Source organism: Thunnus thynnus, chromosome 21 (assembly GCF_963924715.1).
Source record: "Thunnus thynnus chromosome 21, fThuThy2.1, whole genome shotgun sequence".
Classification (NCBI taxonomy): Eukaryota; Metazoa; Chordata; class Actinopteri; order Scombriformes; family Scombridae; genus Thunnus; species Thunnus thynnus.
Window position 1 is genome coordinate 2,773,617 of NC_089537.1, and position 24,366 is coordinate 2,797,982.

General features: G+C 36.9%; 1 protein-coding gene and 1 long non-coding RNA gene across 3 annotated transcripts; both read right to left on the reverse strand.

The window, feature by feature from the left end:
• Positions 1–1,293: 1,293 nt before the first annotated feature.
• On the reverse strand, positions 1,294–5,256 carry LOC137173578 (uncharacterized). The gene is made up of 5 exons (XR_010925212.1): positions 4,651–5,256; positions 3,043–3,183; positions 2,579–2,689; positions 1,668–1,736; positions 1,294–1,590 (listed from the first exon to the last, which is right to left on the reverse strand). It is a non-coding gene; the product is annotated as an uncharacterized lncRNA (long non-coding RNA).
• Positions 5,257–12,762: 7,506 nt separating this feature from the next.
• On the reverse strand, positions 12,763–24,354 carry ssr1 (signal sequence receptor, alpha). 2 transcript variants are annotated; one of them, XM_067577617.1, is made up of 10 exons: positions 24,195–24,354; positions 21,707–21,840; positions 20,782–20,878; positions 20,581–20,684; positions 20,239–20,397; positions 19,331–19,407; positions 19,143–19,221; positions 18,245–18,338; positions 16,243–16,257; positions 12,763–15,138 (listed from the first exon to the last, which is right to left on the reverse strand). In XM_067577617.1, exons 1-10 carry the CDS (start codon positions 24,262–24,264, stop codon positions 15,071–15,073), a joined length of 897 nt encoding a protein of 298 aa, XP_067433718.1. In that variant the 5' UTR covers positions 24,265–24,354; the 3' UTR covers positions 12,763–15,070. The 2 variants fall into 2 exon arrangements, with proteins under 2 accessions (XP_067433718.1, XP_067433719.1); XM_067577618.1 differs by lacking the exon at positions 16,243–16,257.
• Positions 24,355–24,366: the final 12 nt, after the last annotated feature.

Genomic DNA, 24,366 nt, shown 5'->3' on the forward strand with positions numbered 1-24,366 from the left:
GTTTGAAAAGTAGTTGTGGCGAAAGAAAACAATGCTAATGAAGGCAAGAGAGCTGTTGAAAATGATTATAATGACGGTAATGAAAGTGTTTGGCAGTATTGACATGGTCAGAAACTTTACTTTAGACACTTTTGACATTTGTAGAAGGTGACGGCTTCTATTAATGTCGTTAATTCCTCCTCAGCTCTGCCCTCTTTGTAATGAAACATGTTTTACGTGTAAACAGACACACACAATCATATTTTTAAAATACTTTATTGCCTCACAGCAGAGGACAGTAGCTATGTGACACGGGCTCCCTAAATAGACAAACACTTAAAACGTGTCATTAAAACAGAATGACGTTGTGATTCACAGTTACAGGTTCAATCCTACCAGGACAACCAAAAAAACATTCACAGGATCATTTTTTTAAAAAAAGGTGTAAATGTGGCTGCCTGATCATGTTTATTGTACATTACGAAATTTTTTCAGGACAGTGTTTTGTTTTCAGGAATATTTTGGACAATTTTGTAATTTTTCAAGACTTTTCCATGACAAAAAATCAGCACTGAAGATTTTCCGGCGTTTTAGAGGAACAATCATGATCGTGACCTCAGTATTTCTAAGTTCCTGATCATAACAGCATCCAGTTTCACAAAAATACTGTAGACAAAGATAATCTTTAGATCATGAGGACTATGGTTTAGCTTAAATTCATCTGTCTAGTTCCTCGCTATCTTAAGTTGGACCAATTTGCAATGCATAATGTTTAAATTAAGAGTTTTTTCAAGCTAAAAAAAACACAGCTGACTGAACAACTGCTTAAAATCTCTCAGCTCCCTACATTGCAGCAGAAAATGGTTGTTGTCTTAACAAATCCAACAGTTATTGGGACATTTTACCATCTATGTAAAAACTCTTTGCTTTCTTGTGACTTGCTCCACAACATTGTGAGAAAAACACAAATTTAGAGCCATTTTTCCTCTATTTTGTGCTACCAGTCACCATGGAAACATAGGTCTTGGGGTAGCTAACCTTTTAGGCTTAAAATAAGTCTGTCTTTCTTTTTGTGAATCTGTCTAACTTATATTAGACTAATCTGAGAAAAATGACAAGACTGACAAGTCTAAAATATCTTTGTGAAACAGGCCCCTAGTCTCAAATATGACCTGCAAGACAAATCCTTAAATATTCACCATTTTTCCTAAAACAAAACCAAATAACTGTCAGTTGGGTCAGACAAGCGTTTGACTAATAAACACAAACAATATGTACATACAGCTATATAACAGTCTATAGACATACCTCATAAATAACAAAATATGATGTTGCTTCTGACTAAATGTTGGTCCTGTTAACAGTGAAAACTCATCAGGTTAAGTTTCAGTGATCAGACGGGATTAAAACGGAAATGTATGTTTTCAAATTAGATTCTGATCATTGAAACTGGACAAAAGCCAATGACTGATAATGCAGGTTTATATAGTTGACGACATACTTGATAAAAGTATAATTTACACTGTAAATATAATGATATTAGTTATATCTGAAGTTTCCCATCAAGTGGCCTCTCTTCATGGATTCTTTATAAGTTGACAGCATCATAACCTGTGGAATATACGTCCATTATTTTTGTGTCATTGAAGAAAACCTCATGTTTTATGAAGGATGAGAAATGAACTTACTGTAAGGTTCATGGTTGGATCTAGAAAGCTGGAGGGTATCCCTTACTGTTTGTCCTCGCACACACGAGTCTGAAAGTAGATCTGAAGCTCAGCATGTGTGATATCTGAACTGTATAAAGCCACAAAACACTTTTTCCTACACAAATCTACCAGTTCATCTTCATCATATTCATTGTGTCATTGCATTCGCATAGAGGATTATTTTACCCAGAAATCAAAAGAGAAAATGATAAATAAACTCAGGATAATAACGTTATTTGCAGCCGTACCAACATCTACCCTGTTTCTGCTGACTGACTGAAGTTAATAATAATTAATTATTAGAAAAATCAAGAAAACTTGGAAATTGAAAATAACAAATGGATATTACAAAATGGGAAATTGGAAATTGTAATTTAAACTCCTGAAATGTAAAACAGAAAAGCTTAAAGAAATTGTTCCGCGTTTTGTGAAGTAACTCTTATTTACTTTCTTGCCAAGAAATTAGATGAGAAGACGTCTGTAGGCTTTATATGAAGCTACAGTCAATAGCCGGTTAGCTTAGCTTAGCATAAAGACTGGAAACAGGAGAAATGTTAGTCTGACTAACTGTCTAAAAGTAACAAAATCCAGCAACCAGCACCTCTAAAGCTCACTAACTAACACATACAGATTAAACAAACAAGCTATAAGATGTTAATCAGTGAGCTTTAGAGGTGCCAGTAGATCCACTCTGTATGCTAAGCTAAGCTAAGCTAAGCTAATCACCTCCTTACTCTAGCTTCATATTCAGCATACAAACATAAAGTTGATATTGATCTTCTCATAAAGTCTGCACAAGAAGCCCTAAATGTCAAATAATTTCTTGTTTCATGTTTTTGTAATAAAAATCCTGTTATACGTGTTTTACACACATGAAGAAGTGATCATACTTTGCAAATGAAGTTTCCAAACTGTAGTCTACATCGACCAGCTCTTTGGAGTGATTGAACTGCAGGTACACGGCTCCAAAAAACTTCAGTCGCCTGGTGTGTTTGTTGTCACTGAAAGAGAGTTTAAAGTCATCTTGTGAAATAGTGAACTGTGGTGTGACAGAAGCACAAGTACAGAAGAGTCATAAAGTCTGTTATAAAGCAATAACCATCCCCTTCAGATAAGAAAAATAATGATTTGTGTCTAATATATTTTATGGTTAATGTTGAAGGAAGTTAAAGTGCTGCAATGCTGAGAAATTGTTGACAAAATGTAATAAGAAGTAATGCAAACATGACCACATTTAATCTGATTATTGAATATTGAGTGGATTAACTAGGTGTAACATCTCATATCTGACCATATTTTGAAATATGATCCCGTCATGTCATGTGTAAAAGGTAAATCATGAATCTGGTCTTACTCGCTCTGCAGATATGTTTGCCACTCGCTGTTTCTGGAGCAGCTGGAGGCCGCAGACTCGACCGTCTGCTGCTCGTCTGCAGAGTTTCCATCCTCGTCTCCATAGCAGAGCCTCATTTTGAGTCACACACCAACAAACCACCTGAATGAGAGTCACAGCATAGTTATCAATACGCAGTAAAATGTAGCAAAAGTTGGGTGAGCGTTCCCGCAAAAGCCCTCGTCTTAAATTATGTTTTGACCAGTGTCACCAGTATCAGATCTACTGGGCCTCGTGCAGCCCTGATCTAACTTATCATTAACTAAAGGTATGTCAGCAACACAAACATGACTGTGGTTCAGCAGCAGAGGAAATATTCACTTCCTTTAAGTGAAAGTGATGATAGCACACTGAGGAAATAATCCATTATTTACACTATAAATTCCTGTAAATACTTGAGTATTTCTGTTTTCTGCTACTTTATACTTAGTGTGTAGTTATACAAAATAACATTTTTACACAAAGAAATCCATTAACATATAAAATATGAAGAATTCTTAAAGATAAACCTGCACAAATGTGAATATAAAGTAGTTCAAACACTGAAATGCTGCTTACATGTTTACACATAACACATATCTTACTGTATATTCTGAAAATGATACAGTATTTTAAAAGTACAGAAGTTTACTCAGCTGAATGAAGGTACTCATAATGCAGATAAGCGGCCCACGTGACTATTGCACTATTATATATCCTGTTATTAAATTATTATCACTTCATGTGTAACCAGCGTTTTACTATTGCTGCCGTCAAATAAATGTAGTGGAGTAAATAAACAACGACATTTCCATCTGAATTACAGTGGATCAGAAACAGCAAAAGAAGAGAAAAACTCACACAAATATCTCAAACCTGTACTTCACTGTCTAATCAAAGCCAAACAACCGTACAGAAACCGATTTTAAAAATATGTGCTGGTGCTGCAACACATCAGATGCAGCATCATGTTGGCAAATATACTGAATTTTTAGAAATAAAAACCAGCTCTAACCACACAGTATCGTTCCCAGAAAGAAGTCAAAACAGCTGCAACTTTTCTGTCATATTCTCAGTTTGTTTAAACTGTTTATTAGTGAATTTTTAACCTGATAGAATCAACATGTAATAGTTTGTGTTTCTACTCAGAGACAATAAAGTGAATCTATGTAGGAAAACTTAAAATATAACCAACTCTGTCTGTTACTGAAGGCAGTTTGAGTTTTACTGCACTGGACTCTGGACTCTTCTGAATATCTTTGATTTTCATTTTCATATGTTGTGTTTTCTGGAAACCAGTCCTCCCAGTAAAGTGTCCATTTTCCACTCTTAAATATCTCGTCCCCACAACTTCTAGTGACTTTAGAAAGAGATTAGTAGCTTGTTGTTGCTGCAGAATCAGAGGATCAACCTGCACATGATACAGCTTGTGGTACGGAAATCACTGCATGCATGACGAGTATTTTAACCTCATTATGTTGCTAATTTATCAACTAAAAGCAGAAACTGTTATGTTACTGTTACTCACAAAAATACTTTTAACAGCTGTCATATTTGAGCTTTTCCTTCCAAGTGAGAAAACATAATTACCTGTTTCCTTTTGCATCCAAAGTAATAGAAGCAGCTCTTTCAGAAACAGAGTTTTTCTTTGAAGTTGATGAAATAAATGCATCTAGATTGAAAACTGTGTAAAAAAACGTCTGCGGAGCCTCAGAGAAGTTTGTTCTTACTCTCTGCTGTACTTTGAACCTTCTGGTATCTAAAAATAAAGTCCAAGGACATTTATTTCCTCCTCGCAGGGCGTCGTCATATAAACACGTCACATTAGATTAACAGGTGATTTTATCTCGTTAAGGAACTTAAAGCTTCATATTTGACATTCTGCAGCGTTTAACCTGATAACAGTTTATCCTTTTTTTAACGATGCATTCAGGTAACTGGAAGAAGAAGCTGGTTGTTGTTTACTGAACACATTTAACAGCACGTCAGATCTGAGTCTACAGGCATAAACAGATCATGTGCTGCAAGGGATTCTGGGATGTATTTTATCCATCCCGTCATTACTTCTGATACTATTAAATGCACTTAAAGGCTCATTTTCACTACTTTATATTCTGGTAGTTTAATATGTAAAAATGTGTCATATTTTATAAACTGGGCATGTTTTGTATGTGAAATCTATAAGTAACTGTCAAATACATTTAGTGGAGTAAAAAGGAAAAGTATCAAGTAGCATGAAATGGAAATATTGATGTAAAGTACCTAAAATTGTTCTTACAGTAAGTACAGAACTTCATTAATGTAATTTGTTACTTTAAATAGTTTGATGAGGCTCATTTTCTTACATAAACTAAGCAACAGAGTCCTGAAAGCAACGTGCAAAATCATGATTTCCAAACGTTTCACACTAGAAACTCTGACGTGCACCTGAAATGTTTCTTCTCAACAGACATTCAGACATTTTGACTTATTTTTGCAGGAGAAGCACAACAACGTGTTGCAGCAGCAGCAGCAGCTTGAAACCAAGAGAGAATAAACATGTACTAACGTGTGTAAATAGAAAACTGAATCTAAGAAAATGAAAATGAAAAATACAAGTTGCAACAACTAAAAGTGATGATGTTGTTTGTGCAAAACTGTCCCTGCTGACAGTATTTCTACACACGTTCACCTCAAGTTTAACATCCGACATCAGAACAGGATCAATAACAGGAAGTCAGAAAAGAAATTCCTCCTTGTTAACTTTAGTATTTTTCTATTTTGAACAATATTGTAGGTTCTGGTTTGCACAGATGAGTTTATTAATGTGGATTATAGATGTTTTGCTCCTGAATTATGATACTGCTGTGATGATGATGTTTGATTCTCTTCTATTTTTGGCTTCGCCTGCACATCTGTTGTGATTGAAATGAACATTTTCTTGTGTTTTAAGCTGTTAGAATTTTTTTTTTTTTATCTGACTTTCTATATTTTATCTTCTTTTTCAATATTGTGCAAATTGACCTTACGTCACTAATGACATTACATATAGTCTCCTAAACATGTTTCCAGTATTGCTGCTTGTTGACATATTTCTTTAATTAGTTGATTTTAAAGGTTGCATTCAGGTTACATTTATCTGTGAACAACAGTGTTAAATAGTGAAAAGTTCAGCTGCTATAAACATGATGTACAGTAACTGTATAGATGTTGAATCTGTGTGAAACATCATTAGTGTGCAGAAAAAGAAGGTTAATTGCAGGTAAATTGATCATTTCTTTAAATAAATGACGGTTTCTGCTGCAGCAGCAACACAGATCTGCTGCTGCAGGTATTTAACTTTATATTTTCTCACAACAGAGTTCAGAGTTCAGTTCAGACAGCGAGGCGTGAAAATTCCTGGTAAGATGGTCTGAACAGATATGATTTTGCTTTTGTTCTGTTTCTGTCTCTGCTGCTTTCACTTCACACATTTCAAACCACTACTTCAAACGTATCTTTAAAAAAAAATCCTTTTATTAATGTTCAAGCTCACATTTATATATGTTTTATTTGTTTATTTTACAGTTTTTATTTTATTGTATTTTCAGAAATCTTGATCTCTCTGTAATTTGCTGGATTTCATTATATCGTGGTGCTGTTCACTGTTCTGAAAGGTGTTTTATAGATAAAGTTTTTATGCTTATTCTGCAGCCAGCTGAACAAAGTACTGCTTTAGTTAATATTATACTGTTGGAAACACATTTATTAACAAATGTGCAATTAATTAAATGACCAATGACCTGGTCAGTCACCTTCTTTCCCTGGTTGATAATCCAGCTTTATTAGCAACCTGCAAACATGCTTTTACTCTGAAATCTCCACTTCTGCTCTTCGTCTCTCAGATTAAACTGCATCACATTAAACTCACAGCTCATCTACACAAACACACAGAACATCCCGATGATGGTTTCATCACTTCTTTACCATCTGTTGCAGTTCGGACTTCAGCTTCTCCTCCGTCATCACAGAGTGAAATCAGAAGAAAGTTCGTCTTTGTTTCTTTTCAGCTCGACTGGAACAAAAACAGGTTCTCTGCTTTGTCTCGACGCCACACCTGCAGAGAGAAGGATTCAGCCAAGTCTCCTCCTCACATTCACCTCTTATTGAGCTTATCTAGAAAGCGAAGTTGATATTTCCACTCCACAATAGGAAGGAAATAACACTTCACTTGCTTTGTTGTGAAACCAGATTTTTCTATTTTGGGCTCAAAACCTGATAAAGCAGAGAGTTAAAACTCTCGTCTCCCAGCAATCATGTTCATATACAACTAAACTGTTTTCCCAGTTATGTTGTCTTGGCAGATTAATAAACTGTTTGTTCAGGTTTGTTCATGTTAGTGAAAGATGTTACCAGAGTCTGAACACAAGCAGAAACAGTTTAATAACGTTTAATGATAACATCTTTTATTAGTGGAGATTGTGCTGCAAGATCAGTTCAAACAATTCACTCATATGCTCAGTATCAACATTTTTGCAACTTAATATGAAACTCAAAACATTAATGAACATTTCAACATTTAACATCATGTTGATTCAGCAGCAGCAGCAGCAGCGTTGTGTTTCTGTTGCATCATCGTCGTATATGAACATAATTTCTAGGAGAAACTATCATGTATGATAGAAAACATAGATGATGGAAACTTGCTGTGTGTCTTAAATATGTGTTGAGATACGTCGTCATAGTTGTTTCTTTTTATAGTCATGAAAACAATACAAACCATCTTTTAAATAACATTAACAATAACTGTGGCAAGAGGAAGGTATGTGAAGCATTAACCAGTGTGATATTTTTAGTTGCCTGTTTAATACATGTGTGGATGCTTCATTACTCTTCTATTCATTTGTTATTGTTAAAATAAAGATTTATTGATGGATGGAACCACGTCTCTTATTTTGTAGTGTAACGAACCTGATGTCCTCCAGGGTGGTTAATGCCTCACATACCTTCCTCTCACCACATAACAATTAACTGTGTAAAAGTTTTAGGCTCTTTAGATGTTTAGATTCTTCTCCATAATGTAACACCATCATGGAGACGTCTGATCATCTGCAGCATGATAACAAACATCCAGCCGGAGTCATAAAGAACCATCTTCAGTCTCTGATCTCAACGTCATGGAGTCAGTCTGGGATTAACATGAAGAGACAGAAGAAGAACTGTAGCAACTTCTCCAAGATGCAGGAACAACCGACCTGCTGAGTACCTGAAACACTGAGGAGAACTACGACAAAGCTGCTCACAGCAGATATTGATTTACTTTAAGTTCCTGCTGTTTACTGAACTTTGTATCAAGTTAACTGATGAATAAAAACTATTCATGCAGGATTCTTAAAGCATCCTCAATTTAGTTTAAGTGCCTAAAACTTTTGCACAGTACTGTATTTAAAAAAACACATTTCTTATACCCATTAAAATCACAAACACCCTAGGGATGCACAATATTGGATTTTTTGCCGATATCTGATATGCTGATATTTCCAACTCACTGTGGCCGATGCCGATATATGCACATATTTTTACCAGCTGGCTGAGGAGACTATTATGCATGCAAGCATAGATTGTACTAAGTATGATCAAGAAAGACAATATATGAAGGAAGAATTTATCAAGCCTTAAAACTTTAATGAACCTGCCCACATGCAGAGCCGGGGCTAACGTTAGCTGAGAGGCTAGCAGAGCATTAGCCACAGCATTACCGGAGGGAAGCACAGCCAGCTAGCCTCCCAACTAACGTTAGCCCCCGTTCTGCATGTGGATCCAACCAGAGCACTGAGCCCTGGTTTGTTATTTGGGTTAAAGTGGGAAGAAGCAGCAGGTCTGACGGGCAGCTTGAGTAAAGTGCAGCCTGCGGAGGAAACACCGGGACCGTCAGGGTGAAACAGTCCGTGGAGGGAAGCGCAGTCAGGCGGCGGAGGAGAAGGCAATAAATCAGCCTCTCACAATCGGCAGAAATGGCCGATGCCGATATTTCATTTTAGAGCTTTTATCGGCCGATATCGATGACGTGCCGATAATATCGTGCATCCCTAAAGCACCCCCCAGGTTTTATTACTTTACCTTTATTTTACTAGGAAGTCCCATAGAGATAGAGATCAAAAATCTCTTTAACAATAGAGACCAGGCCCCTCTACAAAATCACAATATATTACACTGCAACATATATATATATCTATATCTATATATCTATATATATATATATATATGTTGCATATACAACATGATGTACAAAAATTCATAATAAAACAGAAGAACAGCTGTTCAAAGGCCTCTCAAGAAAAACAACTACATGTCTCCATCACCACATTCTTTATGACGCACTTTAACTCATCAGAGGATATAAATGTGTCTAATTTTAGATCTTTATGCAGATTATTTGATGCCTGAGGTGCAGAGGAGGAAAATGCATTTTTCCCCTGATCTGTAAAAAGCAACCCAGCAAGGTTGTGAATCAGTGTGTTTTACCTGGATCAACCAGGTGTTGGCTCTATATAAATAAAAACTGATTGATTGATTGATTGAGGTGTCCATCAGGTGGAAAACTCATCAATGAAATCTTCAAATCTTTAATTCAACTGGAACAAACTGAGATAAGCTGCTTACAATGAGGGAGGTGAAATGTTTTCCTCGGACTGCAGACAACACACTATCCAACCTGTGAACACGAACATGTCGTCATTCCTGAATATCTTACATACTTATCTTGCATTCAGAGCTGCGTTATGTCTGATCAGACCGGATCAGTCCTGTAGGGGCAAATCAGCTTTTAATGCCCCCCAATCAAACATGTCTTAAACATGTAAATAAAATAAGAAGTAACAAACTTGAACTTGTGTTTTATGTTGAACACTGACTATGTGACTGAGCTTTGTGTCATTTGAGAACAAATAAACTTTGGTTGGAATGTGATCGGATGACTTTCGGCTGTTTGGATCCGCGTGAACGATGGTGGTTCTGTGAGTTTCGCATGTCATCAAACAAAATAATGCACTTCCCTAAAACATAGAGTTCATATGACGGACATACTGGATATAAAACATAAAACTGACACCTTTGAAACAAGGAATTTGGAGTTGATCCAGTTCTTTGTGGAATTATAGATGTTCAAACTTTCGTCTTTTAGTACATTAAAGGACGAGTTCACAGTTCCTCAAGTGTGTCTTAAACCAACAGTCAGGAGCCCAAATGAACATTAAACCTGTTTTTCTTGCTGTAATCATTCCTCCTGTTCATACTGACCATTAGAAGATCCCTTCATAATGACCTTACAATGGAAGTGATACAAAAAATGTATTTAAAAGTTTATCTGAAGCTAATATGAAGCTTCAGCGTCCAAATGAGTCAAATCAAGTAGATATCTTTCAACGTTACAGTCTTTTTAGTGTTGCATTGCAGCAAAAGTTGTTCAAGTTCAACTTTTTTCCAAAATGACGCAGTGCTAAACTCAGTCTATACGTGACATAATGCTAACATGCTATCCTTAGTCTGTAAACATACTTGCATCAGCATGCAAGCTAAATGTTAGCATCATGTTTCCATGCAAACTCTATGCATGTTAAGAATGACATGATAAAATGTCATGAAAAATATAAATAAATGAACACTGTACACATATAAACAAAACAAAAAGCTAACATGCTAAATGCATTCTAAATGTTAGCATGTTAACTAAGTTGGCAATAAAGCTAACATTAGCATGTTAACTACTTTTTCTGAAGCTAATATGAAGCTTCAGCGTCCAAATGAGTCAAATCAAGTAGATATCTTTCAACATTACAGTGTTTTTAGTGCCAAAGTTCCTCTTTTTGTTACTATACTTCCACCTGCAGCTCAACAGGGAAACACTGTCCGAGGAAACACAAAGAGGGAATTTGATGTTAAACAGACTGTAAATGTGTCAGATATCCACTTGATATGACTAACTCAGACTGCTGAAGACCCATATAAGCTTCACATCAACTTTTAAATGACTGTGTGGACACACTGTGGATTTTGGCCTCCATCAATTACACTGAAAGCACATTTGAAGGATCTTTTAATATCCAGTATGAACAGGAGGAATGATTACAGCGAGGAAAACCTCTTTCACTGTTACTATGGACACCTGACTGCTGGTTTAAGACTTCTTTCCAGCTACTAAATGGACGATGTAGTGAAATCTTTTTACAAGCTCAATGATTAACTTTGTAACTCCAGATAAGGTTTTTATTTGACACAGCGCCACAGATTGTGTAATAATGAAGGTCCCGCCTGCACAAGTTGATATTGTGCTCGAGTGATGCAAACTCCAAAACAAATTTACATTTAATCGAGTTATGAAACACCTTTTGGCACAAACTGAATTTGCAGCTTTTAGGCACCCGGCTGCCTTTTCTGCTCACACACAGAGACATAAAATATTAAGACAAAACCAACTGAAGCCAAATATTCCTCTTTATTTCTGCAGCTGCATTAAAAGTACTCACATGATCCAACAGACGGATGCATAAAGTCCCACTTTAAACATGTCTGTATTAATTATGAGAATGTTTTAAAGTAGATTTTAATAATCACCTTCATTAGAAAACTTCCAGATTATATTTCTGACCTGAGATCTATGGGATGACATTAGTGCCATAATCTAAAACATTAAAACTAAGATCTGAAAGGTTGAAAGAAGGTTTTTCAAAGTGTAAACTGTTTGTAAAACTGAAAAAAAAAGTATTTAAACATTTGAAAATAAGATGAATTGCTTCACTCTTATGTTTGCAGTGTTGCAAATCTGTGTGCTCAGAGTTTTGAAACTTGCTTTGCAGATCTGCTCTTCCAGCTTTGCATCATGGGATATCTGAAGGGTTTCCACAGTAAACCATCAGTTTCATGTTTGCTGAGCGTTTAGTTTATTAGAGATTTGCAGGTTGAAGCTGAAAACAAACCGATTTTTGTCTCCTGAAGACAAATTATTTTGTTGCATTTTCTCAAATAATCTTCATCCTTTACTTTAATGCTTTTGCTTTTATATTTCATGTTTAGTTGTAGTTTTCTTTAATCCAGTTTATGTTTGTGTTGTCTTTTGTAAAAAACTTTTATCATTTTGAACTTCAATTCAATCAAACCATCAAATGTGTACAAATGAAAGCTGCTCTAATCGCACTTGAACATTTGAAAAGGCTGTAAAATAATTGTTTTCAGAACCACACCTGTAAATGCTTTTAATGTGAAAATCTCATGTGTATCTCTGCTGATCTCAGTGAGTCACCTCTTTAAATAAAGGATTAAATAAACTACTTAAATTCCAGATTTCTTGACATTTCTATATCTTAAAACAAGTTTTATAAAATCCACAAGAACTATAACTGTTTTCTTTATTGCTTCAGCTGTGAATTATTACCTTAATTAATGGTTTTATTTATAAAAAATTATAATCAGCCCTGAAGTGAAAATAAAGAATAACGTCTGTTATAGTTTCCCAGAACACAAAGTGAAGTTTAAATTCCTTTTTTCATCCGACCAACAGATGTTATCATGTAAGACAAAGACATCAGATAAAATCTCGTTTGAATGTTTCACATTTTTGCTTCAAACTGAAATAATTTTCCGTGTATCAACTAAACGTTTCAACTGTGTTTCCTGCTGCGACACTGATCTCCTCCTACCGTCATTATTAACTTTTCATAAACAATAAAAACACTCGGAAGCAGCAGATTTACCGCAAATCATCAATGTTTATTTCCTGCACATTTAAAAGCAAATAAAAATTTAAGCTTGTATCAATGAATGACAGCCCCATCATTATAGAAAAACAAAACAAACTAAACATGAGTTGAGCTCTGTGGACGTCCGAGTGTCAACGAGCCTCAGCTGTGTAGTCAAATCTGAACGTTTCCGCTGTTTTCGTTGGATTTTTCTGCAGTAAATTTTAAAAAGTCCAACATTCAGCTCGCACACAAACGTCCAAACTCTGCCGAGGAGGAAAAAAATCTCTCACAGAACCACCAGAAGCTTTTAAATGACACGACTCTGCAGTACGGGGAGCTCGGCAGTGACGCCCCCCTAGTGGTGAAATAAACAAATACAGTATACAAACCCTCCCCACCCCCTCAAATCTGTCACTCAAATAAATTAGCTTGGTAATTTTTGCTCTCACGTCAGCATCCATCAGCCAGTATTTACACCAGTGCTTCAGCCAGTTCAACATTTTTACACATCAAAAAAAAAAAGAAAAAGAAAAGAAAAACACTCAAACTGTGATTATTCTGTAAGTTATTTGTCTGATTCTGAACGAGGCTGCTGGAGGAGAGAAGCCAGAAGTAAACAACACATTCACAAAGAGTGTCTTCACCAGTTTACTGATCCAGAGACTTTATATTAACGTGAAATAACATGATAAAAAAAAAAACAACTAAATCTGGAGGCTGCGTCCTCGTGATCCCGAGAGCCCGTCAGTGCTGCGGTTTAAACGTAGGGGTGTCAGAAGGTCAAAGGGCAGGTTTAATAAGACACCGATGCTCCACTCCACTGACTCTTCTTTTCTTCCTCACTTATTTATTTACTTCCTGTCCACAGGTTTAACCTGATAAATCGTGACGCCTCTTCACTTTTGGAAATATAAAGTTTAAGGAAGTTAGTCTGAAAATTCCCTCCAATCTTCCAATCTTGAACCATTTTTTTGGCTCAACAACAGACGCTGAATCTGACTTCACGTGTCTCAAATGAATGAATGTGAAGGCAGCGTTCGACTCTGAAGAGGTTCATTAAAACGTTGGAGTGAAACAGTGATTATGTGTCTTCACACCGTTGCTGCTTGCTGTTTTTGAACATTTTATTTTACAAACTGGACATCGACTCTGCGATACGTCGGCTTGTTTCTCGAAGCTTCTCGAAAAAAAAAAGGCTTCAAAAACTCCGCGAGAGATCTCGACACTGCTACGGCTGAACAGAAGGACGGCACTGAGCCCCTCGCAGACTTTTTGAGGATGAACGTTCGTGTCGGGATGAGACGCGCCGCTTTCAGGAATCTTTTTGTGGAGTGAAATGAACCGATGGATGAATGAATGAATGAAGGGCGGGAAAGCAGCGACGGAGCAGGAGGACGAGATCGAAACATAATCATAAACATCACAATAAATCCAAAACGCAGTGCAGACAGAATCTACAAAACACAAAACTACAAAAAAAAAAAAAACTGCAGTTGTTACCGTCGTCGTGTAGGACTGCAGATAACCATTATTTTCAAGTCTTCTGCAGATTACTCTGTGGATTAATCGATTAATTAAGAATCTACATGTCAGAAAGTTCCAAAAACTCAAGGTGACGTCTTTAAAATGCTCGTTTACTGTCACATCAGAAACAATATCAGGATATCTGGACATCTGAGAAGCTGGAACGATCACATTTATGGCATTTTTCCTCAAAAACGGACAAATAATCATCGCAAATTAATTTTCTGTTGCTCAACTAATCGATTAATCCACTTATCGTTGCAGTTCTACACCAGAGTGGGAAGAAAGAAACAAGAAAAACAATCAACAAAAGTCTCCCAATGAGAGTATCAGCAGTTATCTTACTAAGGCTTCAACAAACAAACAAACAAACAAACAAACATCATCTCCAAAGAAAAACCAACAACCTCTGAAGAAAGTCGTGTTTTAAGCCCCTTAAAAAACCCAACACGCCTGTTCTGGGATGATCCTTCTCTCCTTCCTGTGACAGCGTCAGAAAACCATAATCGTTAAACAAAAGGAGGCGTGTGTGTGTGTGTTTATGTGTGTGTGTGTGTGTGTTTATGTGTGTGTGTGTGTGTGTGTGTGTGTGTGTGTGTGTGTGTGTGTTCAACAGTTTGAAGCTGATAGTAGAGCCAGCCGTCGCTGTGCTTGGCACTGGTTAAAGTTTCTCAGTATGGAGGGCAGAGCGCGCTCACAGCCCTCCTCTCTCTCCCTCTCTCTCTCTCTCTCCCTCTCTCCTACGTAGACGGGCGGCTGAAGATTCGTCGCCGTGGCGTCCGACGCCCCCGTCACTCGTCTGAGCCGGCCGAACGTTTCTGGCTCCTTTTGCGAGGAGATCTCCTAGGAGACGCTTTGTCTGCAGGAGGAAGAGAAGAAGAAGAAGAGTGTGACTGACTTTAACATCTGACTCATGTTCCTCACAAACAGCTTCAATACTCACATTAGTTCACCTCAACCTACACTAATATTATTAATGTTCAGTTGTTGTTGACACTGTCAGACAGGAAGTAACGTTTTACTTTAAGCTTCCTGTTTAATAAAATGGTTTAAACACGTTATAATGTGTCTGTAAGCAGATATAATGTTTATTTATTATCATCAATAACTCTTATGAGCTGCTGTATAAACAGAAATTAATGATAATATAATAAAAACACAGTTGTAACGATATAAAATGTCTTCATGGTTGTTTTAAGACACATTTGAAAAACTGTGAACTCGTCCTTTAATGCTAAATAACTTCCCTTTATGTTTATTACTGGAGGTTGTACTGGTGGTGTACTGGCTGTACTGGAGTGTAGTGTTTCTAATATTTTGCCTCCCCTTCATGTATGTAAACGGGGTGGACAAAATATCAGAAACACCTGTCGACATAAAGCGCTCCAGCGAACAAACAATACGACCTCGATAATAAACATAAATCATGTCGACAAAAACTGAACATTCAGTAAAATATCAGATTATATCAGATGAGATCAGAGTTTATTGATTTGGTTGTTTAGAAAATCTTCCTGCTGTGATTTTTGTTTTGTTTTTTAAATCGCAGGAGGAAGATTTAAATTTATTGATTTAATGTTTCTGCTGTAAACTTGTAGATCAGCACTGAATTAAAATTACAGTTATTACAGGTGACATTGGAGCTTCATGAATGTTTAAATAATCATTTGACAGGAAAAGATCAAACAGTTTCTACATGCAAAACAACACATTCCTGAGTAAAGATCCAATCAGCTTTCAAATTAAATCACATGTTTAAGTGACTTCAGCTCTGCAGCTGCTTCAAAAATACTAAAACTGAATATTTACAGTAATTTAATCATGTGAGGCAGAGATGCTCTGATTGTTTGAACCATGTGAGACTCATTGACTGTTGAATCAGAGCATCTGCACCTGGAAGAAGAAGAGGTGAATTTATCATTCATTCATTCATCTGTCAGTATCAACACGGAGCAGACCTCACCTCTACGACTCTGCACTGAAGACGCAGGAAAACATGACAGCGAGGAAGGCAGAGAGAGGAACAGAAAGGAGAGAGAGAGAGAGAGAGTGAGTGAGTGATCCTTCGTGCACAGTGAAGAAGGTGAAGTTCATCCAGAAACAGGAAGCAGGAAGAGAACAGACACACCTGCACATAAACAGCTCAAAGAGACGGAAAAAAAAGGAAAAAACACATCGAGGCTAAAAGGTTTTTCAGGAAAGACGAAGGTTGTTGCATCAGATTTAATATTTAATAGTTTAATGAGACTTTTCTATAGCTGGTTGTAGTTTAATATGTTTAAATCAGAACATAAACATTTCTACTTAATATTAACTTTAAATGTTATCTGTGGAGGTTTTCATCAGCGGTGTTTCTACAGTTTGTCTTTCCTATATTTTATGGATTGTTTTATCTTCAGATGTGTTTAACGGTGAGTCCATGTTGAACGAACCAACAAACACACTGAAGAAGAAGAAGAAGAAGAAGACTACAATTAAACAAAGCAGGATTCAAAATCCTCAACTCATCCAACTAGATGTTTGATTTCAAGGACACAGTGAGATCTGGTGAAAAACACTGACAGTAAACAAGAAAACTCCACAGTGAAGCTTCAACACGTCTGTCAGGATGTTTAAACGGAAGAAGTTGGTTTGATCAGATTTAATATTTAATGGTTTAATGAGACTTTTCTATAGCTGGCTGTAGTTTAATATGTTTAAATCAGAACATAAACATTTCTACTCAATATTAACTTTAAATGTTATCTGTGGAGGTTTTCATCAGCGGTGTTTCTACAGTTTGTCTTTATTATATTTTATGGATTGTTTTATCTACAGATGTGTTTAACGGTGAGTCCATGTTGAATGAACCAACAAACACACTGAAGAAGAAGAAGAAGAAGAAGACTACAAGTAAACAAAGTTGGATTAAAAAAAAACATCTGCTTTGTAAATGATTCATGAATTAATGAAACTCGTCCAACTAGATGTTTGATTTGAGGGACACAGAGAAGCTTTAACACGTCTGTCAGGATGAAAAACAATCAGCAGTAAGAATTTAAAGTTTGTATGTTGATTTGATTTTGACGACTTTACTTGTGATCATGAAGCTTTTTGGATTCCTGACTTTCAGACTCATTTAACTTACTTTATTTTAAATCCTTTTTCCAGTTAAAATTATACAGTTTATTAAAAGTACTTTTCCTGAATAAAATATTGTCTAAAGTTAGTAAAAGTTTCCAGATTGAGATGAAGAAACAGGAAATATTTATGGAGCTCCTGAAGTTCTGAAACTTTTTAAAAAACACAAGATAAAATAAAATCCTCTGATCTGATTAAATATTCAACACAAGCTTCTCAATACTCGATGAAACAGACACATTTCTGTCAAACTCTCCTCTGACTTCACTTCTCTGGTTTTATTTGACTGTTTCAGGTCAGTTTTAATCCTCTGACAGTTGGTTTTCATGCTGAACTGAAGTGAAACTAACAGCTGTCAGCTTCACACACACATCAGTGTTGTTATTCATTATGTTTCCTATTAATATATATGACATCAGTCCACTGTGTGAGGAACTACACTATGAAGCAACAGTCATTATTGCACATTAAGCTCTTATGTAATATACTGGGTTAGTTGTATAATTTCTTCTCTACTGTTTACTTTTGTATCAGTAGATTTAGATTCATGTTGTTTATTCTTGTGCTGCTGTAACACTGAGTTTCTCCTTCAGGGATCAATAAAGTCTCGTTTATCTGTAGAAGGAAAAACCAGCAGTGGCTGAAGAGAAAAGTCAAATAAAGAGTTTAGTGACAGTAGAATGAAAGGTGAGTTATCTAACGTGAGACTACAGGTGTCACAGCGTCGTAGCTTCTAGTCTGGATGAGATTACTGAAGAATGAAAAGGTTCATAAAACAGAAGATGAAGGACGAGGTGACGAAGTGACGAGGTGACAGGATGTGAAGAGAAGTGAAGCAAACGTACTGATCTGGTTGAGTGTTTCCTGAGGGATCCAGCTCAGATCCACGTCGTTGTGGCTCGAAGTTCCCATTTCAACCTTAGGAGCTGGACGCCTCCTCTGTAACACACACACGTACACACACACACGTACACACACACACACACACACACACACACACAGAGTAAGAAGTCTTGTATTTGCTGTTGATGCAAATTCAACACTTCCTGTGTTTTCATGATTTACTCAGGAAGTGGCACATTTCAGCTTCTATAAACGTACAGAAACTTCACATCTTTAAGTCATGTTTAAGTCACGTTTGACGTCAACGTCTAAAAACTAAACTTGACTTCAGTAAAACTATAATTTTCCTACAGAAAAATGTTCCTTTTATTGTTTTTATCCAATATATTATCTTAAAAATATAAACACTTCTCACATTTCATGTCTTCAAGCTGCTGAAGCATCTAACTCCTAAAAGGTTCATCAATGATTTCTGTTGGTCAACTAATTAATTAATTGAATAATAATTTCAGCATTAAATATTTCCAAAACAAATCTTCAAACCAGAAGTTTATTTTGGAACATATTTACACATTGTGATTGTTTTTATGGATATTAATTATTGATTAATCTGTTGATCATTTTCTTGATTAATTGATTTGTTGTTTAGTTTATAAAATGTCAGAAAATATTGAAGAATGATGATCAGTGTTTCCAAACGTCCAACATGACGTCATCAGATGAAAAGATCTTCAGTTTACTGTCATAAAGGACTAAAAGAAACCAGAAAATATTCACATTTAAGAAGCTGAATCAGAGAACTTTTCTCTAAGTGATTAATTTTCTGTTGATCGACTAATCGATTAATCAACTAATCATTGCAGCTCTGATGACTTTCACTAACTGCTGCAGTGTTTGTACCTTTCTGGACTCCAGCAGCTGGTGAAGGCCGACGATGACGAGCAGCCCGAGACCTGAGAGGAAGACGTACATGAAGATCCTGGAAGAGAAGAAGAAGAAGAAGAAGAGTTAGAAGACATCAATGTATCACATAAACAATAAATCAGAAAACCAGTAAAAGTTGAAAGTTACAAGATTGAAACACTCACGTCTCTCCGTCGAGTCCGTCCTCTTTCTCCGTGATGGTGACCGTCTGGTTGAACACGGCGTCCTGGAAAACGTTTCCCTGCAGAGAAGAAGAAGAAAACAAATGTAGGTCAAGAGGAAGAGAAAGTGAAGAAGGAGGGAAAGAAAAAGCAGATAGTGGAGAAAGGTCAGAGGTCAGAGGTCAGACGGCAGCAGGTTAAGTGTTGAGATAAGAAGAAAAACCTTTTCCTTCTTCACTCATCAGGCTTCAAACAGCCTGCAGGACTGTTTAATCTGTTAAATTCTTCTAACAGCAGCTTGTTAGTGTTAAGAATCATTATTTTATATTTTCTGGCCCGTTGCTTTGATGAATATGAGCCTTTTTTATTTGATGAAGCTAAAGTTCTTAAATGTTAAACTTTCTCTAAACACAAACAGATCAGTTTGACTAAATGGTGACGATTAACAAACAACTTTCACACCAGAAAGAAAGAAACTGACAGATAAAACAACCGTTCCTGATAAAATACAGCCGACAGTTAGAAAGATTTTGACTTTTATCAGGAACTATTGAATCAAGTATTATGTAAAAAGATCCTGAATCTGAGCAGTAATAAGGCTGGACTAAAAGACGTTTAAATTAAATCACTTTCAATATTGTTTCTTGACATTCAGACGTGTATATGTGAGCGTTTGAGGTGCAGTTACTCCATTAATTAGTTGACAGACGTCACTTCTGCTGTCTGAGCTCAAACTGATCATTAAAATAGTTCAAAATACTATTAATCTTTATACATGTTTAATAGTAGAAACTCTTATTATTCCATAAGACAAAGCAGATGAAGCCCCAGAGAGAAATGAGCTGTAACTCAACAGGTTCGTAGTATTTGTGCTCTAATCTAAACCCCCCCCTCCCTCCCCGCCTCCTTACACTGCTGTCCTTGTAGTTGAGGTTGATGACGAGTCCGAAGGGTCTTCCTCCCATCGGCTCAGCGGGGATGAAGGAGTACTCGAAGGTGGCCTGTCTGCTGGGAGGAACCACGGTGCCGAGCTGGAGAGCCGTGAAGTTCTGGATGAAGAACTGATAATCCTGACGGGAGCAGACAGAACCGAGTTAGAGAGAACCGGACCGACATGTGACCAGTAACCACCAGACTGAATCACAACACAGACGTCGGCGCTACTTAAATGTCTGAGCTGTCGATTTAAATATGATCAGTTCAGGCACCGGCATACCCATCCAGCTGTAGGAGACTGTTAGTGTGTTTTCTACCTGCGGGTAACGGAAAGACGCGTCCAGAGACTCCACGACGAAGTTCTCTGATCCCTTGTTGGTGAAGCCGAGCAGGAACTTGACGATGTTGTTGGCTGGGAAGTCTGGAGAAGCACAGAGACGAGAGAGAAGACGTTTTTATTCAGCTGCTGCAGAACAAACAGAAAAGTCAGATTCAGAGGACAGAAGACGAGATGTTACCGTCTCCTTTGACGAAGAGGATGGTGGTGTCGGCGTTGGGAGAAGCCTTCACCTCTCCAACCAACGCTTCTTCTTCTTCATCTTCTTTTTCTTCCGTCTAAACAGAAACACGTGAAGGTTTAATGTCTCTCTGATCCTTAAATAACTGCTGTAACCAGTTCACACACACACAGACTCAAACACTGACTGCAGAGCTGCAACTATTTTGATAACTGATCATCAATTTGAGTCATTTTTTTTTTTAAAGAAAAAATGTCCAAATTTTCTGATTCCAGCTTCTCAGATGTGAATATTTTCTGGTTTCTTCAGATAAAACGAGACGTTTGAAGACGTCGCCGTGGGAAACAGTGATCGACGTTTTTCACCATTTGTGTTTAAGGGTCAAATGACTTCCCAGAGAAAATAATCAACAAATTATTCAATAATTAAAAGATTTGGCCTGAAATAAATTTTTCACTATATGGACGGATTATAAAGTTTGGTTGAAGGTCTGATGGTCGTTCATCAGCTTCCTGATTCAACTTTAATGAGCTTTTAATCTATAAAACCTCAGAAAATAGTAAAAAAAAAAAAAATATCACCACATGTTCAAGGCTGCATCTTCAAATGTCTTGTTTTGTCCAAAAGCCAAAATATATTGAATTTACAATAAATAAAACACAGGAGAGCAGCAGATGTTCACTTTAGAGAAGCTGGAATGACGGAATATTTGAAACTTTTGCTTCAGTAACTTTTGTTAATGAACTTTTCATCAGTCGACTAATTATTCAAACATTAAACTCAACATTAACAGAGTCGGACAAAGTGAAAATTCTCAAACTTTTACATCCAGCAAACACAGAAGAAAACAGAAAATCACCAGATAAACGTCATCATCTGTAACATGTGTTAATTTAACCCTGATAATAATCACTCAGTCACTCACCAGTTCTGTATTTTCATCGTCTTCCACCTCAGCTTCATCGTCCTCATCCTCGGCTGTCACATCATCCACGACATCTTCATCCACAGCCTCGGCCTCCTCATCCTCAGTCAGATCCTGGGCGCTCACTGCCGGCCCTAAAGGACGAGAAACAAATAAAACCATTAGAACCTACGTTTGATTCATTAGACAGTAAACAGAGAGAGGAAGGAAGCAGTTTACACCCAGAGCTTTCAAATCTTCATCACATTAAATCTCTGCAGCAGCCAGAGAGAACGTTCTGCTGTTCAAAACACACCTTCACTTCTCCTCTTCATCACTGAGCCAATGAAATGGTCCCAAATATGTCTGTTAGACTGTAACGTTCTCCTGAACTTCAACATGTTTCCACATGTTGGGACTCAGAGAGGATGATGATGATCTGACTGGAAGGTCAGACCATTACAGCGACCAAGACATGAAACTGACACTGACTGGAGCAGAGCTGCAGCGATTTATCGATTAGTTGTCAACAATTAAATTAATCGCCAACTATTGTGATAATCGATTAATCGTTTGGAGCCATTTTTAAAGGAAAAATGTCCAAATTCTCTGTTTCAAGCTTCTCAAATGTGAATATTTTCTGGTTTCTTTCGTCTCTCTGACAATAAACTGAAGATCTTTGAGTTGTGGACAAAACAAAACATTTGATGACGTCATCTTGGACTTTTGGAAACACTGATCAACGTTTGTCATCATTTTCTGGAGCAAACAACTAATCAATTCATCAAGACAATAATTGTTCGTTGCAGCGCTAGATTCAGGATCTGAAATTAACACAACCAAGCACCAAATGCAGGTAGAGTCTGAACAGCACTGTGAAACTATAGAAGAGCTCCAGACGGTCTGATGCAAATCAATCAAATCAATCAATCAATTCATTTTACTTTGAACAGGTTTAAACTCCTGCCTACTCTGTAATATAAAGTCTATATAGTGAAGAACATCATGTACTGAAACGAATGTATATGTGACACAAAAAGACAATTTATTATTTAAGCTGGTGGATCAAAAAGCCTCCAAGAGACTCAAACTGTTGTTATAAAGACGTTTCTGACATCTGAAGCTCTTCTGTTTGTTTTTGTTTTTAACAGTTTGTTCCCAAGTGACGGATGAAACAAGTTATTGTTAATATATTTTAAATTATTTATTTAATTTGACCATATGGCCTCAGTGTGTTACATCGCACTAGATATCATGTAGTAGTGATGCATGATGTTGGACTTTTTGATGACATCCAATAAGCAGATATTTATCAATTCATTTCAGCTGATACTGATAGATGCACATATTTGTTTCTCACCTGGCTGAGGAGACACATTGACTGTACCAATACTGAGCCGATATTATCATTCAACCCAAACATGTAGTCTATCTTTTTAAATTTGAATATGACAATGTAAATGACAGTCATCAGGACATAAAACTAATGATCTGTTGATCTTTACAAATCAAGACTGGATAGTCTGATATTAGCACAGCCGTCAGTGCTGAAAAAAAATGTTTAAATGAAAAAACAAATCAAATTGTAGATTTGGAGAATTGTGACAGCTTGACTGAGGAGACTCCAGACTCATGAAAACACAGTTTCAGATTTGTGGACCTAGTCTGATGTGGTCTGGATGAGGAAAATACGAAGTGAAATAACCCTTTTTTTCTGTGTTCATAAGCTGAAAGTGTGTTTAAACAGCGTTAAGGCTTCTGCTATGATCTCTAACACTTCTTCATAAGTGTAAGTGGTGAAGAAATGAAGAATCAGCCGCTAAATATCATTATTCATGTTTCCCTTAACTTAACAGTCTGTTATTATTGCTCTCAAATATGAAAACGGGTCGAATTTAATCCTAACAGTGTAAACTTTAAATAGATTTTGATGTTTTTTCTCTAATGCAGAGTCCAACAGAGCTGCAACATACAGACCGCTGTTCAATGAATAAAATGTGAAGTAATTTAACTATAATTTCAGATTAATAGTCGGATTTCAGGAAACACTGATGATAACTGTGATTACCTACGCTAAGCATAACGTTTAATCATCCCTAAATGTGATTATGTTGCACAACAACACTGCAGCCGTTTGGATTTAGTTTAACAGAGCTGAACTTGATGTATGAGAGTGACAGTTAGCACGTTAGCTTCCCGGCTAACAGCTAACAGTAAGGACACGTCAGTCTAAGCAGGCGGACACACTGCACTCACGTAGCTCACTGCTAACCACACACAATGAAATTTACACATTCAGACGCTACTGGACAATACTTCAGAAACGCACTGACTTGATTTAGCAGCTCCTGTTTTTTTTAAATCCACACTTATTTTCAGCTCACATGTCAAACGGAGAGCGGCCTAAACTAGTTAGCCGAGCAGCTAACACTAGCATGTGAAAGCTTGTAGCTCTTAAAACAGTCATTTTCGTCTCATGTTGTGGTGAGCAGCCGCGTCACAGACTTACCTTTGATGAGGATGGTCGCCGGGAAGGCTAGCAGCAATAGCAGCAGCAGTTTAGGTAGAAATTTCATCATTTTGAAGCCGAAATCAGTGCGTTCTCATTCAGTGTCAGTCAGCCAGGCTGTGGTCGCCGCCGAGCTGCTACAATTACTACGACGCTTGCGCAAAACACTTCT